At 38.4% G+C, this 18,588-nt stretch overlaps 1 protein-coding gene across 3 annotated transcripts in view; it reads left to right on the top strand.

Annotated features, from left to right (window-relative positions):
• The window catches only part of FGD4 (FYVE, RhoGEF and PH domain containing 4), a 220,422-nt gene that overhangs the window by 67,130 nt on the left and 134,704 nt on the right, over positions 1 to 18,588 (top strand). Inside the window, exon 1 of one of the 3 annotated variants that reach the window (XM_059185679.1) lies at positions 5,040 to 5,242. The exons of the other annotated variants lie outside the window; for them this stretch is intronic. Within the exon in view, the coding sequence (XP_059041662.1) occupies positions 5,233 to 5,242 (10 nt within the window). The 5' untranslated portion in view covers positions 5,040 to 5,232. Of the gene's footprint in view, positions 1 to 5,039; positions 5,243 to 18,588 lie in introns of those variants that run through there. 3 annotated transcript variants of the gene reach the window in all.

Below are 18,588 nucleotides of genomic sequence, written 5' to 3'. Positions count from 1 at the left end.
CTGTGAAACTTTTTTTAAAGAAAACCTAAGAGGAAAATCTTCTAGACCTAGAACTCAGCAAAAAGTTCTTAGCCATGACACCAAAAGCATAAAAACCATAAAAGAAAAAAATTGATAAATAGGACCTCATCAAAGTTTAAATCTTTTGGCTCTGTGACTTTTAAAAAGGGCAAAAAGACAAGCTATAGACTGGAAAAAAGTATTTGAAAACCCTATATGTGACAAAGATCTCTAGAGTGTATAAAGAACTCTCAAAACTGAAGAGTAAAAGAAAGAAAAAAAGAACAGGAAAGAAAGAAAGACAGACAGAAAGAAAGAAACCCTAAAAACCTAATTAGAAAATGGGCAAACACCACAAAAACATTCAGGTTAACAAGTGAAAATAAGCTCATGTGGACACTCATCATATATGATACTCAGTCATACCCGGATCATTCATCCCAGAGAAATGAAGACTTAGATCCACACTAAGGCTGTACATGAATGTTCATAGCAGTTTTATTTGTAATTGTCAAAAACTGTTGTCAATGAACATTAAATTGTTATGTTAATGGCTGAACTCACTGTGGTATCACCACAGCATGGAATTCTACCCAGTGAAAGAAAAGGAATGGACTATTGATATATTCAAGCACTTGAAAGGGCCACAAGAGGGGCACATGGGTGGCTCAGTCGGGTAAGCATCTGCCTTTGGCTCAGGTCATGATCCTGGGGTCCTGGGATCAAGCCCCGCATCAGGCTCCCTGCTCTGCGGGGAACCTCCTTCTTTCCTTCCTACTCTCCCTTGGTTGTGTTCCCTCTCTTGCTGTCTTCCTCTGTCAAATAAATAAAATCGTAAGAAAGGAAGGAAGGAAGGGCCTCAAGCATTATGCTGAGTGAAAAAAGCCAGTCTCAGAGTCACAGTCACATTCTGAGTAATTCCACTTATAGAGCGTTCTGTAAACATGACAACATGAGAGAGAACAGAGTAGTGAGTGCCCGGAGTTAGGGACAGTGAAGAGAAAGTGTTGATGACTAGAAATGGGTAGCATGAGGGAGCTCTTAGTGATGCTGGAATCCTTCAGTATCATGATTGTGACTGTGCTTACCCAGGTCTATACAAGTGTTAAAGTGGCATAGAACTAAACACACACATTGTACCAATGTCAGTTTCCTGGTTTTGATATTGTACTATAGTTATATAATATGATGTAATCATTAAGGGAAACTGGACCTCTCTGTATTATTTTTGCAATTTCCTGTGAGTCTATAATTCAAAATAAAAATTTGAAAAGACACCCAGATCTGAGGCCTATGCTGTCCATTAGCCACTGGTTGTTTTTAAAATTTCAATTAACAAAAATAAAATTAATTTTAGCCCTCTGGTCACACCAGCCATGTTTCAGGTGCTCATGTGACTACTTTCATATTACACAATACAGAACATTTCCGTCGCCACAGAAATTCAATTGACAGTGCTGATTTAGACCAGCTCAACAGTGCTGATTGCCATATGTGTGGGTACCAACCCATTTCTTAGTGTACTGTCTTAAATTTATATATTAAAGATCATGTTCTGCATCAATAAAATTTAGATAGAAGAAATGGATTTAACATGACACTTCTTGAAAGTATCAAACTTCTTGAGGCTATATCCCATATTTTAATAAGAAAAGGAAATGAAACTTTGCTTCATTTTTGAAATAGGAGTAAGGTTTTTTTTTTCCTTATCTGCCAAAGCAGTTGCAGTTTCTTTCCATAATCACAATACAGGATATATAGGAAATGGGCAAAATAGAGGGGAGGGACAAGTTAGGGGAAAGAGATCAGCAAAATAAGTATTTTAAATATCCCATGCTTCTTGTTATTTTTTGTTTCTTAATAACCAGTCTACCAATAGTAGCTTACCATTGCAGAGGAAGCGTGGTTTAGCAACCAGACCTTAGACCAGAATTATATTTCTGGCTCAGAATGGCCTTGAGAAAATGACAAATGTACTCTTCTCATTCTCCTAACCAATGAGCAAACTAAGCTAAAACGACTATTGCTTGAGAGAACTAAGGGCTGAGGTATACAAAAGGAGGATCCTTTGTAAAACTATTGGTTTACAAGTAGATTAAATACAAAGTTTTGAGGAATTTGGTTATGAAAAGGTCACATGGAATAGAAAGCAGAAGTTTACCAGGTACAGACCGTTTCAGTTTTCGAGTTTGGAGTTGAATACAAGAAAACTCAGGGTGAAAGTTTTTCTTCTTCCATCCAAGGTTAATAACTTCAAGAAAGCTTTGGGAGACTAAGTAGACATTTTGGATTTTAGAGACCAGGTTTTGAAATTCAACAGTGCAGGGTTTGAATCACAGCTCCGCCACTCAGTCTCTGAGAAAGCTGCCTAACTTGACTTCTCACTTTCACCATCTGTAAAATGGGGCTATAAAAAAACCTCTTTGTCAGGTTTTTCTTGAGAAGGACACATACGTAAACAGCTCTAGTTACTGATAATTTTATCAAGTCATGGAACAGAATGATGGTGTTAGGAACAGTTAAATAGCCTTGTTATTGTCCTTTTTTAAAGGTGTATTTTTAAAAAATATTTTATTTATTTGACAGAGAACACAAGTAGGCAGAGAGACAGGCAGGGAGAGAGAGAGAGAGAGGAGGAAGCAGGCTCCCCGCTGAGCAGAGAGCCCGATGCAGGACTCGATCCCAGGACCCTGGGATCATGATAAAGGTGTATTTTTAGTTAAATATTTAGATAATGTTTTTGGAGGTAGGATACTAATTTTTAGCTTTGTAATAGATTGGTTAATATCATGGTTTCTAAAGCCATTCTCAAATTTAAGTGCTGTATATAGTAATGACTAAACAGAGCAAATCTTGATTTGAAGCTAAGACAGATAAATCTGTTTTGTTTTTTTTTTTAAGATTTTATTTATTTATCAGAGAGAGAGAGCACAGGCAGACAGAACGGCAGGCAGAGGCAGAGGCAGAGGGAGAGGGAGAAGCAGGCTCCCTGCTGAGCAAGGAGCAGGATGTGGGACTCGATCCCAGGACGCTGGGATCATGACCTGAGCTGAAGGCAGCTGCTCAACCAACTGAGCCACCCAGGCGTCCCAAGATAAATCTGTTCTTATAAAAAAATCCAGTAGACCAAAATATAAGCAGCAAACTGAACAACCCCCACACATTTATGAGAGAAATGTTATTTCAGTATAATTTTTGTAACCTGTTTCTACAACTATAGCCACATAGTATCTGAAAGAACCTTGAGGAAGAGTCTTAATTAGTTATAAAGACATATAAAAATCTACAATATACAGGGTCAGATCATCAGAAAATACTTGCTTTTGATTTTTCTTTTTCTTTGATTACCACACTGCTAAAACAGTGAAAAAGATGTCGGGAACCAGAGCCAACCTACTCATTAGGATCCTTCTGGCCCTGGTACACTTAGCGGAGGAGGACAGTTGCAGTTTTAGCCAAAAGTTTACTGGCATGTGGTCAGTTTGAAGGGAACCAAGAATGCTGACATCCTCATTTGACTTCATCACTGGAGCCTAAGTACATATACCAGCACTTCCTGTATAAAACCTACCCTCATTCTGCAGAGGACACCCCAACCCTTGACTGATCTGGGTAGGGATGATGGCTTGGCTTGGTGAAGCCCTCACCTTGCTGGTATCCACACTATGTGAACATGTCATGTCTCTTTACTGTACCTTTCACTTCTTAGAATTCAGCTTTCAAAGCTGATAATAATATTTATCAAAAGCAAGACATTGTTGCAGGTGGCTTATTAGCTCTTAAAATCGCCAATCCTTGGAATATTCTACTGGATAACAGCATGTTTAAGAACTAATTTAGAAATAGAATTCTATGGTGGGGCGCCTGGGTGGCTCAGTGGGTTAAGGCCTCTGCCTTTGGCTTGGGTCGTGGTCCCGGGGTCCTGGGATAGAGCCCCGCATCGAGCTCTCTGCTCTGCGGGGAGCCTGCTTCCTTCTCTCTCTCTCTCTCTCTCTCTCTCTCTGCCTGCTTGTGATCTCTGTCTCTCAAATAAACAAATGGAATCTCTAAAAAAAAAAAAAAAAAAAAAAAAAAAAAGAAATATAATTCTATGGAAATCATACAAAAAAAAAATCTATCAGAAGATCTGGATTATATATAGCTTGTCTCCCTAATAGATCAGTATGGCTACATCTACCTTGACACCTATGGTTTCTGTTTTCTCACCCATACAATGGGAGGGTTTCTAAATTCCTAAGACTTCATGATTTTAATGAGTGTCTCCAAGTAGTTTCCTCTATACTTCTACTTGTTGGTTGATAAGCTACATGAAATGCTTTTTCTATCCATCAGAATTTCCTCACATATTTTCAAGCTCTTTAAGGTAGTATGCTATTTTCAATTTGTCATTCTTTCAGAGATACAGTAATTTGAAGAAGTGATACAGCAAAAGTGAACTGACCCTCAGTATTAAAGTTTGATTCTGACAATATCTGAATATCACATGAAAGGCAAATTAGCATTTGGATTATTATGTAAATGTTGAATTCACATGATAAATCATTAAGTGTCTTGAGAAGTCTATGATTTATTAACTAAAGCATTGACTTTAATCAGTAATTTTTTCTGATATAATATCTGGCAAGGATGAGAAATTTGTTCATTCGTAACGCTCCTCCTCTAAAATTCTGATGTTTTTATGAAGTTATTTGGCATTGTTAGGTAACCTAGGAAGGAAATAGAAGGCCCTTTTGCTCAGGAAACAGAGGGCATAAACACTATTTCACTGTGTTTTGCTTTTCAGCATTCTTTATGACTTTCTGATGAATGTGAAAAAAATCCCAAGACCATTTAAAGCCTGTTTTTAAAGGAGAGTTTGTTATGAAACTATAGGCTATAACTGCTGTAAAATCACATGCCGTTGGCCCCATCCTTACCATTCCAACCCAGGACCGTAGAACTCTCTCACTACATTTTGAAATACCTTCATGGAATTTTGAAATGCTATACTTGCGTAGATCTTTGAGGCTACACCAGTGCTAGAAAACTTATGAAACCTAGCTCTGTACTTCCTATTAGTTAGTTCTTCACCATGTCAGACAGAAGATGTGTGCGTGTCTGGTGTCTAAATACAGACTTTTAGGTTTTACCCATAAATCAGAGATCCAAATAATTGCTCCACAAGCAGGAAAAAAGTATGATTAATCAGAAGAATAAAAGGCACTGCTGGATGTTGTTGGAAAAAAGTCCTTTATGGGGGGCTGTGAGTATTGTTATTTTTGCAATTTCTATTTCTAAAATATCTCAGGTTAAAAACATTTGAAACTTTTAATATACAAAGTATATGAGTAGATGAAGTAACTGGTATTTGTCTTTTGGTTACTACTAAATGACAAGTAATTTGTCGCTATTAAAATTATCATGGCTCTTGTTTAGAATGGTTTCATGGTGTGGTTTTAGCATGAGGGTGTACTTTTTCTTTTTTTTTATGGTCCATGTCTAATACCTTGAGGTAATGGACCTTCTCCCTGGGATTTATAGCATAACAGTGTGCCCTTAGAGTGATGGAGGTGAGCTGTGCTTTGAGTGAAACTGTTGACCCTTCTAATCAGAGACTTACAACCTCTTACTATTTCTAATATCCAGTTCTTCCTTCTGTTTCTAATACATAAAAGCTATACTTCAGTCAATTTCTTAAAACTCCAATCAATTTCTTAGAACTTATTTGTGTAGTTAATGTTCTCTTAGTCATCAATTATTTGGGGATAAGATTCCTTGTACTTCTTTTTTTTTTTAAAGATTTTATTTATTTGACAGACAGAGATCACAAGTAGGCAGAGAGGCAGGCTGAAAGAGAGAGGAAGAAGCAGGCTCCCTGCCGAGCAGAGAGCCCGATGTGGGACTCGATCCCAGGACCCTGGGATCATGACCTGAGCTGAAGGCAGCGGCTTAACCCACTGAGCCACCCAGGCGCCCCAAGATTCCCTGTACTTCTAAAACATTAGCAAGGTACACTGATCATGTACAAATTTAAGGATTTCTTGAAATTACATGCTAGAGTCTGAATTCTAGTTGACTTGATCCTCTGTCATTATGGCTAAATAATGTTCTCATGGTCTTTTGTATTTAACTGAAAAGCTACTGAATGTTTTTATTCAAAAAAAAGTTTTAAAAAGATTATTCTTAGTAAGAAAGAAGATAAACATCAAGGTGCAACTAAAATTTTGAGGTGTTTTTCCTCTTTGTTCTGTGAAGTTGAGGTCCTATTTTATGTAGATTTTTTAATCATGGTTCTCCATTCCCATGTAACATTATATTACTTCTTGTTACTAAAAATCTTTAGTAAAAATTCAGTAACTGTATGGTTCCATTAAAAACTACATTAATTTAGTTAAGATGTCCTAGATATTTAAAATTTTTCAAGATTTTGGATTAAAAGTAACTGAGAATACCATCATTTTAAATTAGAAGACTATCTTGCAAAGTGTGGGAATTGCACTTTACAATTGAATTGCACTCGCAAACATTGCATTAGGATTTCAAACAAATGTGTTGGGTTCCATATTGGTTTAAACTATGGATTTCACATTTTTTTCAGCTTTTGCTTCTGTGTGGCAGACAGCCTTGTGCTAGCTGTTTTTCAAATGTGGATGACATTGCTTTCTTTAGAGAGACAAACTGGAGTGGAATCTGTAACAGTTTTGCAAATAAATGGATCACTGAGGAAAACTAAAAGAGGACTTCCCTAACTAAGGTTGATTCTTAGATGCACAACATCCTATGAATGGAAGACTAGATCCATGCAACAAAATAAATTAAGTAAGGGCTATGAAGATGTGCCTCAGAAAAACAGATTTACAGGGCTTTGGCCAGAGTTTTTCTCTTTGTTTCACTAGGTTAGAAGTGGCCTGGGATTCTCCTGATAATTCATCCGCAGAAGAAAAAAAAGCTTGTTCTTCATTCCCTTCTTACGGAGCCCCTATGTCACTGACTTGGTCAGACAGAGTTCTGACCTTTCTTGTGGAATGACTGGAACTGAGTATAGAGTTACTTTGAATTACTCATAAATTCTTTAATGTATCTTCTTTTTAAAACTTGATAGGCCCGATGATAAATTTTAATGGAATTGAACTAGCTATTATTTGACTACAGTCAAAATATGAAATTTTGGACCTTTTTCTTCAAGAAACTATTTTGGATAAAGAAATTTGATTTCAAGATTTCAGGAGACTTATTCTTTTTTCTTTGCCCTACCTCCACCTTCCCCTTCCTAGTTTAGACGGCAATATAAATTAATATCCTAACCTTTCTTAATAAATGAGTAAAAATTTTACTGAATATATATTATACTTAAGAATAGTCATTTCTCGGGCACCTGGGTGGCTCAGTGGGTTAAGCTGCTGCCTTCAGCTCAGGTCATGATCTCAGGGTCCTGGGATCGAGTCCCGCATCGGGATCTCTGCTCAGCAGGGAGCCTGCTTCCCTCTCTCTCTCTCTGCCTGCCTCTCTGTCTACTGTGAATTCTCTCTGTCAAATAAATAAATAAAATCTTTAAAAAAAAAAAAAAGAATAGTCATTTCTCTTAATATTTATTATAACTAAAATTTAGGATCTGGTTGCTACTAAATACAAGACCTTATACACACACACACACACACATTCTTACATTAAGAAGTCATCAATGTGAGATTTACTGTAGCACCTGTTTGTTTTAGTCTTTAATGACAAGTATGAATAGATTTATTTTTGAGACTGAAGTAGACTAAGAATTGGGCTGAAAACCGCAGTAGTACTAAGGGGCGTTTTGTCCCATTTTCATTCTTTTGTTTTTCAGACATCCTAACCTACATATGCTTCTCTTCAGAGTGTGCATCCAGTGTGCATAGTTTCTAAGGATCAAATTTGTAACTGAACCATTTGGACTCCTGTCCAGTGTATGCACTAGTTGACATTTCTCCTGCCCATTTGTTTAATCTTTCCAACTCATTTGATCCTCTGGCATTAGAGGTGACAGCTGCAATTGCATATGGGTTCATGAAGTAGCTGAGTAATAAAATGCCATGAACTGATTCTTGTGTAGTTTTACCAGTGACTGAGTTGGCAACTTAGAAATGCTACAAATGGTTTGGCAGGTCAGATGGAACATTATCTTCATAGGAAGAGAGTTTATATATTAAAAATTCTGGTATTGATCCTGACTGATAGAAGTTCCATTTCCTAAATCCTAGAAAATGTTTACTGAGCACCTATTAGACATAGTATTTTGTGTTATGTGCATATTACCTTTAATCCTCAGATTAATTATAATAATAATCTTGTATGACAGGTGATATGACCCTCTTTATCAGATGGAGAAAGCAGGTTTATGTACTCATGTCTACATATTTAGTATTACATGAGAAATAGCAGGGCTGAAATTCGTGTCCAGGATCATTTGTTTCCAAAGCTTGTGTCCAGTCCATTACACATTGTAGCAGTAGTTTTGTTCATTTTGAAAGGTCTTTATTTCCACGGATGGACATTGATCATTATGCTGAATGGTGCTATGAACATTATGTACATGTCTTTTGGTGGAATTATTGGGTCACAGGGTATGCATATATTCAGCTTTAGGAGATGCTAGCCTAAAAGTTTTCCATAGTGGTTGTAGTGTGTGAATATTTTAGTTATTCCAATTCCTTGCCAGTACTTTCTGCTGGTTTTAAAACATTTTAGTCAGGTGTCTAATGATATTATTTTGTTTGACTTTAATTTACATATCTCTGATGATTAATGATTTTTATGTACTTATTAGAGACCTTCTTTCTTGAAGTTCCCAGTCAAGAATTTTGCCCATTAAAAAAAAATCAGATTGTTTTGTCTGAGTGCTTTGTGTATTCTGGATATGGTTCCTTGGACAGCGAGTTACAAATGTTTGTTTTTGCTTTAATGCTGTCATTTTTATAATTAGTGGTGCCCTTTCATCAATGATATCCAATTTAAGTTACATCCTTTAAAGTTAGGTCTCTGTGTTCTTTTTTAAAATTTTACCTATCTGAAGGTGGTGAAGGTGTTTTCATATAGTATTTCTAGAAGCTTATTGCTTGTTTATAATTGTTTAACCTTTTAGGTCTATGATTCTTCTGAAATGGGTTTTTGTAAAAGCTGTGTGGTAGAAGGTCAAGATTTATTTTTTTTGTGCCATGTGGATCTTAAGTGGATTTAGCACCATTTACTGAAAAGACTATCCTTCGCCTACTGTCTCTCAATGTCAGTTTTGTTACACAATTTTAAGGGAGAATTCTGACATTTGACATTTCCAGAATCCAAACCATCTTAAATTCTCTTCATGGCTTTCCTTAAGTTGTCTCAAGTGTAGGCCATGTTTTCTATTTCCTCTAGCCTCACCTAGTATAGTGCCCTATACACATTGTAGGAAAGAGTAGAGAATTTGCCACTTGTGGAAAGGTTTTTATTGACAGAATGGCAGCCATTTGGGTATATATCACTGCAGGGGCAGGAAAAGGAAGTGGCTTTGCTTTGCTAGGTGGGAGCAGTGTATGGGTTTTTTTGAGGCAAAGTCTTCCTAGCTGCACTTTTCACCTAAATTTCTTTACACGGAAAACTATGGAGGTTTGGATTATAGTTCTCACTGGACTGAAAGCAAGAATCACAGGACTCATTCACCGAAAACATAGTTCTTTAGCTGTACTCTCTGATGCGTTCTATATTTGCTCGATAAACATACATGTTCCCCATAGTGGGGAACTTCCCCCCCCCCCCCCATTTGTTTGGTTTCATTGGTTTTTAATTTGATTTTTAAGTAAGCACAAAGAAAGCATCCATGAAGGATTTTGGGTTCTGGCCATGATGGAATAATTGGTATTGGAATACTTTTCTGCCATAAGAAAACTATAAAAATGGAAAGATATATGCAGCTTTGTGTGCTTATATTAGGAAAGAAGTTTTAGAATCAGTGACGGTAAATACAAGGAAAGGCATAAGAAACATGAAAGTGAACAATATGCAGTAGAGAACAGACAAGAGAGAAAATACAACAAAATGTTTCTCCGAAATATAGTAAGATTGATAAATCACTGTTGAGACTGATCAAGAATAAAAAACAATTCCAATATCAGGTTTCTTATAGATATTTAAAGGGATAAGTAGTTACTATGAGCAACTTAGATGCAATACACAAATTTCTTTGAAAGACAAATTAAGGTGGCCCCTGGGTGTCTAAGTCAGTTGAATGGCTGACTCTTGATATCGGCTTGGTCATGATCTCAATCAAGGCCCTGGATTGGGGCTGTGGCAGTCTCCTTGCTCAGCCAGGAGTCTGCTTGAGCTTCTCTCCTCCCTCCCCCCCAACTCCTGTATTCTCAATCTTTCTCTCTCTCTCAAATCTTAAAAATAACAGAAATTTTCCTTTTTAAAAAAAGGAAAGACAAACTGAGGAAACAAAACAAATGGGAAGAAATAGGAATTTGAGTAGTCATACAACCTACTAAAGAATTTGAACTGGCAATTCAGAATTTTCAGAAATAATGATGTTAACATGACGTTGCTGAACCCAGAAACCATTGTGTTAGGCCATGAGGTCTGTGAGGGCAAGGAATAACTTTCGAACCTCTTTATTTGCATGTGACATAACATTCTTGGGAAATGTTTGTTAAATAGAATTGATTGGATAACTCAATACTAAGTAGAGAAATTTCTTCCCTTGAGAAACCCTACAATTCTTTACCTTTCTTTAGTAAGGAACTGAACTTTGATCTAGTTCATTTCAGAAAATGTGCACACCCTACTGAAATGAAAGCACTTTAATTTCTTGTGTTTGTGAAACTATAGGATTTGGAAGGCCTCAGGGTTTCCTTGATTGAACATATAAATCATGTTGGGTGTGAGTGTGGGCTGTGTTGGTCCCAGACATGATCCTTTAACCTAAAACCATAAATCTTGCAGTCATGAGTTAAACCAAAAGTAATGTGGATCCTCTTCCTAGCAATGGCAGTTTGGGGTGGGCTGGAAAGGGCAGATTGTGGAGGGCAGCGTGTGTGTGTGTGTTTCCTAGCATTACAGTTCTGTTGAACACTATGTTGCCCATTTAAGAAAAAAACCTTTTATTTATTTTGGTGGGTGGGGAAGGGACAGAGGGAGAGAGAGAGTCAGCATGGAGCCCCATGTGGAGCTCAGTGGACTTGAGATCATGAATGGAGCAGAAATCGGAGGCTTAGCCTACTGAGCCACCCAGGTGCACCTATGTTGCCCTGTTTTTTTTTTTTTTTAAGATTTTATTTATTTATTTGACAGATCACAAGTATGCAGAGAGGCAGACAGAGAGAGTTGGGGGAAAGCAGGCTCCCTGTTGAGCAGAGAGCCTGATGTGGGGCTCAATCCCAGGACCCTGATATCATGACCTGAGCCAAAGGCAGAGGCTTAACCCACTGAGCCACCCAGATGCCCCTATGTTGCCCATTTTTAAAGAAAGAATCAAATTATAGCACTCCAGTTGCTGCTTAAAATTCATGAGTTTCATCTTGCATGAGACATTATTCAGCTAACAGTTAAAAATCCTCCAAAGTGAACAGCATTTAGGAGACTATTAGAAACCTTATTAGAAAGTCAGATAGCAACTCTGCACAATAAATTAGCTTAACCTACAGAAGAAAATGGTACATCAGCTGAAAATAAGTCTCCTTTGAATTGGGAGGCAACTCTTCTTGGGTGGAAAGTTTTGTTTATTTGAAGAAACTTGAAATGACTATACTGGTATTTATTGGACTGTAACAGAAATTATGTTCCTTAGCTGTACCAACCACTACAACATGTTAAATAGCTTAATTATATATCAAAGTCACTTTTTAAAAAGATTTTATTTATTTAAGAGAGATAGCACACAAGGAGGGGTGGGGGAGGGAGAGAGAATCTCTGGCAGACTCTGTACAGAGCACAGAGCCTAATGGGGCGGGGCAGGGGTGGAGGAACCTCGATGCCACGACCCTGGGATCATGACCTGAGCTGAAATCAAGAGTCAGAAACTTTACCAACTGAGCCACCCAGGTGCCTCACAAAGTCACCTTTTTAACCCCATCTACCCTGACATAATTAAGAATAAATTATTTATTTATTTATTTTATTTTATTTTATTTTATTAAGAAGAGTTTGCTTTTTTTAAAAAAAATTTCGTAAAAATTTCTTTAAAAAAAAGATTTTATTTATTTATTTGACAGAGAGGGATACAGTGAGAGAGGGAACACAAGCAGGGGGAGTGGGAGAAGCAGGCCTCCAGCTGAGCAGAGAGCCTGATGCAGGGCTCGATCCCAGGACCCTGGGATCATGACCTGAGCCAAAGGCTGACACTTAATGACTGAGTCACCCAAGTGCCCCTAAATGATTTCATATAATTTCTTAAAGAGCACAATATTTAGAAAAATTCCAATCCTGATGTGTATTATATGAATGTTTTAAAGGAAAAGCATCAAAATATTGGTCATGATTATATCTACATGATTGCTTTATAGGTGATTTTAATTTTATTTCTGTAATTTCTTAATCTGTAAAAATACATTGCTTTTTAGTCATTAAGATATTTTTGTTTAGTAATATTTGCAAGAGTTAACTAAAAATAGAATTTTTTTTCACGGTGAGCATAGCAGTTAAAATTCGTTGTACTTTGGGGGTGGGGGAGGCTGGCTGGCTCAGTTAGTAGAGCATGTGACACTTTTCTTCTTTAAGATTTTAATTTATTAGAGAGAGAGAGCATGAAGGAGGAGGGGCAGAGGGAGAAGCAGACTACCCACTGAGCTGGAAGCCTGTCACAGGACCTGGTTTCAGGACCCTAGGATGGTGACCTGAGCTGAAGGCAGAATCTTAACAGACTGAGCCACCCTGGTGCTCAGAGCAGGTGCCTTTTGATCTCAAGGTCCTGAGTTCAAGTCTCATGTTGGGTGTGGAGCCTACTTATAAAAAAGAAAAAGAAAAAGTAAAAAGAAGCCATACTTTTTATTGAAATACACTTAGAAACATGTTAACATAGTGCATATCTGAAATTGCTATAATTTTTCATACAGGTAAAGCAGGATATGTAATACATTGTTTTTGTAAAAATAAAACATTTTTGTTATATACATCTGTATGATATATGAATGTGTAGAAAAGAGTTCAGAATAAGTACCGCAAAACAGTAATTAGGGGTTATCCAGAGATAGTAAGGTAGTGAGAGTAAGCTGCTTAATTGCCTTTTGCTTATTTTTTTTAACAAATTTTTTTTCTGGGGTTGGTGCCTGGGTTCTCAGTCAGTTAAACATCAGCCTTTGGCCTTAAACAGAGGCAGCCTTGCTCTCCAGGGACAAGGCAGTGAAGGTGGAGATGTATGAAGAGAATGTAACTGGAGGCTTACGAACTGGCCAGCTATTTTCGACTCCAAGATTGGCTGACTCTGCTGTTTCTTTTTTTTTTTTTTTTAAAGATTATTTATTTATTTATTTGACAGAGATCACAAGTAGGCAGAGAGGCGGGGGGGGCGGGGGGAGGTAGGGGGAGGCAAGCTCCCCGCTGAGCAGAGAGCTCGATGTGGGGCTCGATCCCAGGACCCTGGGATCATGACCTGAGCTGAAGGCAGAGGCTTAATCCACTGCGCCACCCAGTCGCCCCGACTCTGCTGTTTTTGAGAGGAAAACCCCATAGTGTGATCACACTGGAATAGGATTAGGATTTAGATGACTGCCAGGTTTGTGTTGTGAGGTAAAGTCCGGGTCATAGCCAGGGAACATGGAGATCTGGTGTCAAAGTCACCAGTCACTGTCCAGCCACCCTGTAGGAGACCAAAGAAATAGGAAAGTGCCAAAAGAAAGTTAAAAAAATTTCCCTTGATGTACAGTTTTGCTAAGGCAGACGTCTCTTTTTCACTTTTCCCACTGAAAGCATCTAGGATATTAGTGACCTCTATAGGATCCCTTATTATCTCCTGGGCTGCTAGCCATCTTTCTTTTGAGCCCCCTCATTTGTCCTGGACGAAGTGTGATATCCTGATGAGTCGAGATCATTAGTCCTAGATACAGGCTTACTGCCTGCTTGTTTAAGACCAGCAAACATACCTGCTCAACTTGCTTCAGAAATTCGTCACCTATTTCCACTCCCATTCACTCAGATGTGTTAGGGACCTGGCTTCATGGCCACTTCCCACATAGGTTACAGAGGTGTAGCCCATCTTTACGCGGTCTTCTTTCAGTCCCTACCCTTTTTTATTCTTTTCATTTGTTCTTGCAGCAAAGATGTAATGAGCATCTACTTTGGGCCAGACCTTGAAGAGTCCTTAGTAAACAAAACAAAGGCTCCTTATTTATGGAGTTTACCATCTAGGGTAGGAACCCAAAAATGAGTGGAAAAAGAACAAACATTTAATGTTGGGCAGTGATTAGTGCTATTAAGCAACAAAGAGACGAAGGTGTTGGGGTTGGTAGAAAGTCACAAGAGATAGGGTTGTGAAGTGACATGGCATCTAAGCGCAGACTTGTATGGAGTGTGTTACGGAAGCAAGAGGAAGATTTGGGGAAATGTGCTAGGCAGAGGGAACTGCAAGCACAGAGGATCTGAAACAAGAATGAGGTTTGGCATCCGAATGTGGTTGGGAAGTATTTAAATTCCTGTACAGTTGTTGGGCGGACTATTATGACGGCTGCTAAGACCTTTACTCTGACCCACCTCCTGCTCTATGCTCAGTAAGATATCGTTTACATTGGTTTTTTGTTGTGTGTGTGTGGTTTTTTTTTTTTTTACATAAAGGGATGAAAAGCTTCTCTTCTGCTAATGGGGTCCATGTTTGAACTGATAACTACATATTTTGCCCATGAATTGCTGTATAATATCTAAGCACATTTGCTTGGGATGTGTTTTATGAATTTATTCAGTGAACATTTACTGACCTTCTCTGATTAATTGGTTGTGACCAAAGAGGGAGAAGGTAGAGAAGGAGTTGCTGATACAAGAGAAGAAAGGAGTTGCAGGAGAGCGTCCTGGAGAACCAGGAGAGGTGGTAGTGAGGTGGCACGGGAGGAAGGAATGTCAGAGAAGCACAAGGTCAGCACAGCCAGACATATGCAGGAAAAACAGTGTAGGGATACGGGAACGTAACAGTGCAACCTGCGGGTTGGGCAACTGGAATGTCCCTGCTGATCTTGATGGGAGCAGGGTCAGTGCGTGTGGGTCAGACAGAGGTGAGCTGAGGAAGTGGAAGCAGTTGACTGTAGAGGTCTCACCTTTTGAGAAGTGCAAATGAGAAAGAAAGGAGCAAGATTGGACAGCTTGACAAGAAAATGAAGCTGAGAGGGGTTTTGTTTTTTATTTTAGAAGAAACTTTTAAGTGTGTGTGTGTGTGTGTGTGTGTGTGTGTGTGTGTTTCATGACAAGAAATGCTCTTCTTGGCTCACAGAGTAAACAGTTGTTTGTGTATGTGTCCCATCACTCTACTTTCAAACATGATTAAAACATCTTAGACCTGCATAGTTTTCCAGGTATTCAAAGAGAGTTCACCTGTGTGATCTTGAACTTCTTGAGAGGAAGGTACCAAGTATTGTGCCTAGGTTTCTTAGATGCAAGTCTCAAAGCTCAGGTTGGAGCTCCGAAGTCACCCCACTAATATTTTAGGGACAAGAAGTTTAATCCTGGGGCGCCTGGGTGGCTCAGTGGGCTAAAGCCTCTGCCTTCGGCTCAAGTCTTGATCTCAGCCTCCGCAAGGAGTCTGCTTCCTCCTCTCTCTCTGCCTGCTTGTGATCTCTGTCTGTCAAATAAATAAATTAAAAAAAAAAAAAGAAGTTTAATCCTTCCATCCCATCTTGCCCAGAATTCGGCAGTCTGTATTCACAGCATTAACTAACCAGGATTTGCCCCCCACCCCCCCATTCAGCCAGTTATCCTCTGGTTGCCTAAGAAAAGAACCCAGGGCATTTAGAAATAATTTACAGGGCAGATGAAGAAACTTTTCAGAATATGCTGTTAGGTCCTATGTGCCACACACACCCTTCTCCCCCACATGTGCATCTTCATACGTATACCCCCTCACACACACACTCCTGCCACACATACCACACACGTGCACACACACACCTTCCAATGTTCACAGTTGAGTTTACCTCAGTCCTAGTCTTAGAGGATTCTTGCTCACAAAGCCTGGCTACTCTTTTCAATACTTTCCTCTCTGGGGTTTGGGCTTATGATAGAAAGATAAAGCTAGGTTGAGAGAATTGATTTTATAAGACCAGATAGGCCATAAATAAATCTCCAGGTTTCAACAATAAAGGTTCGGTTGATTATTTTTGCAGGATTTGCTTTCCTTCCTAACAAAGGAAATCCTGTACAACTTAAGCTCAATAGTTTTGAATAAATTTGATCAAAAGTAATAGTGGTTTGCATGGGTTATCTTTCAGGATATTTATTTTTTGAGCTATAAGTGTTAATTATTGAGCCTTGAGTTTTACGAGCACAAAACCTGGGTTGTCATTTTCACTCTGGCCTTATCTCAGTCTCTTAAAATAAAAGAATTCATCATTTTGATCATTTTGATAATTTTATGGAATGACATTTGTGTGATGTATCTTTGCCACTTCCCTAGCACTATAAATCTATCACTGCTTTACCTTTTTTTTTTTTTTTAAGATTTTATTTATTTGACAGACAGAGATCACAATTAACCAGAGAGGCAGGCAGAGAGAGGAAGGGAAATAGGCTCCCCGCTGAGTAGAGAGCACTATGCGATGAGATGTGGGGCTTGATCCCAGGACTCTGGGATCATGACCTGAGCCGAAGACAGAGGCTTTAACCCACTGAGCCACCCAGGTGCCCCTATCACTGCTTTATCTTGTTAGCACCATACCTGCTCTCACCCCTGCACCAGAGGTAAAACTGTTTCTTAAACATGCTGAGGACTCCTTTGGAAAAAGGAGCCTGTGTCTCCTTTTTCTTACCTATAGAGTTTAGGTTGGCACTTTGCAAACTGTGGAAACCTAATGTCTTGCTTAGATAACATTCTTTGTTCTTATCCCATTTTCCACTTATTGAACCCTCTCATAAACATGTAACTTAAATGTATTTACTAATGTAATTAATTAATATAATTATTACATTAGCAGAAATGTATATTATATTAGACATAGGTACTCCCTGTAAAGAGTCTTCAACTTTCATATATTTCTGGAATTTTCTTACACAAGAATTTAAAACATCTAGATTCCAACTTAAATGAATCACTTCTTTTAAAAAAAATGTGGGTACAAATGGAGAATGGGGAGAGCAACAGACTAGGACCCAATGCGTGGGTTTTAGAGTCAAAGTGAAGGATTTGGAAGGAGAGGGAATATTACCCTATGGAAGACAGCAGTAGATAATCTAATGATGTGAAAAATTGGATCCCGTTATTCACATTGGACTATGACATTGTTCTGATTGTAAATAAAAATATCCCTGTGGGGTGCTTGGCTGGCTCAATTCTTGATTTCAGGGTCATCAGTTCAAGACACACATGGGGTATGGAGCCTACTTAAGAAAAAAAATCCTGACGCATTGTTAGACCTGAGTCTATCTGATGGCTGGACTTGCATGGAAAATGACTAGTATATGAGACCCCTGATATAGATTTATCCTCCTTATAATTGTTTTCTTTACAATATGGTAGCAAGTCCTAGAAAGGAAAGTACTTCTTTCAAATGCTAACCACAAGAGAGGAATGATGGGCAATTAAAAAAAAATTTACTTCCATCAAATCAGACCAGATTTGTTACTGTATCATCTTAACCCCTTGCAAACTAGGCAGAAAATTTCCATTTGTTTATTTCCATTTTATTTTATTTGTTTTCACTTATTTTCTTTTGCTCATAATATGCTCTTTACCCTGCAAATACATTTTTTAAAAAAATTATTTAAATTCAATTAATTAATATATTATTAGTTTCAGAGGTAGAAGTCGGTGATTCATCAGTCTTATATAACACCCTGTGCTCATTATATCACATGCCCTTCTTAACGTCCATCACCCAGTTGCCCCATTTCCCCCATCCCCCCCCCCCCCCACTACCCTCAGTTTGTTTCCTATGATTAAGAGTCTCTTATGGTGTGTCTCCTTCTCTGGTTTTGTTTTGTTTAATTTTCTCCTCTCTTTCTCTATGCTCCTCTGTTTTGTTTCTTAAATTCCCACTTAGGAATGAGATCATATGATAATTGTCTTTCTTAGATTGACTTATTTCTCTTAGCATAACACCCTCTAGTTCCATCCATGTCATTGCAAATGGCAAGATTTGGAGGTTTTTTGATAGCTGCATAATATTCCTGAGTTTGTGTGTGTGTGTTCACATCTTCTTTATCCATTCATCTGTTGATGGACATCTGAGCTCTTTCCGTAGTATGGCTATTGTGGACATTACTGCTATAAACATTCGGGTGCAATGCCCCTTTGGATCACTACATCTATACCTTTAGGGTAAATACCCAGTAGTGTGATTGTTGGGTCATAGGGTAGCTCTATTTTCAACTTTTTGAGGAACCTCCATACTGTTTTCCACAGTGGCTGCCCCAGCTTACATTCCCACCAACAGTGTAGGAGGGTTCCCCTTTCTCTGCATCCTCACCAACATCTGT

This window comes from Mustela lutreola, chromosome 8 (genome assembly GCF_030435805.1).
Source record: "Mustela lutreola isolate mMusLut2 chromosome 8, mMusLut2.pri, whole genome shotgun sequence".
Taxonomy (NCBI): Eukaryota; Metazoa; Chordata; class Mammalia; order Carnivora; family Mustelidae; genus Mustela; species Mustela lutreola.
This window is presented reverse-complemented; position numbering and strand designations above follow the sequence as displayed.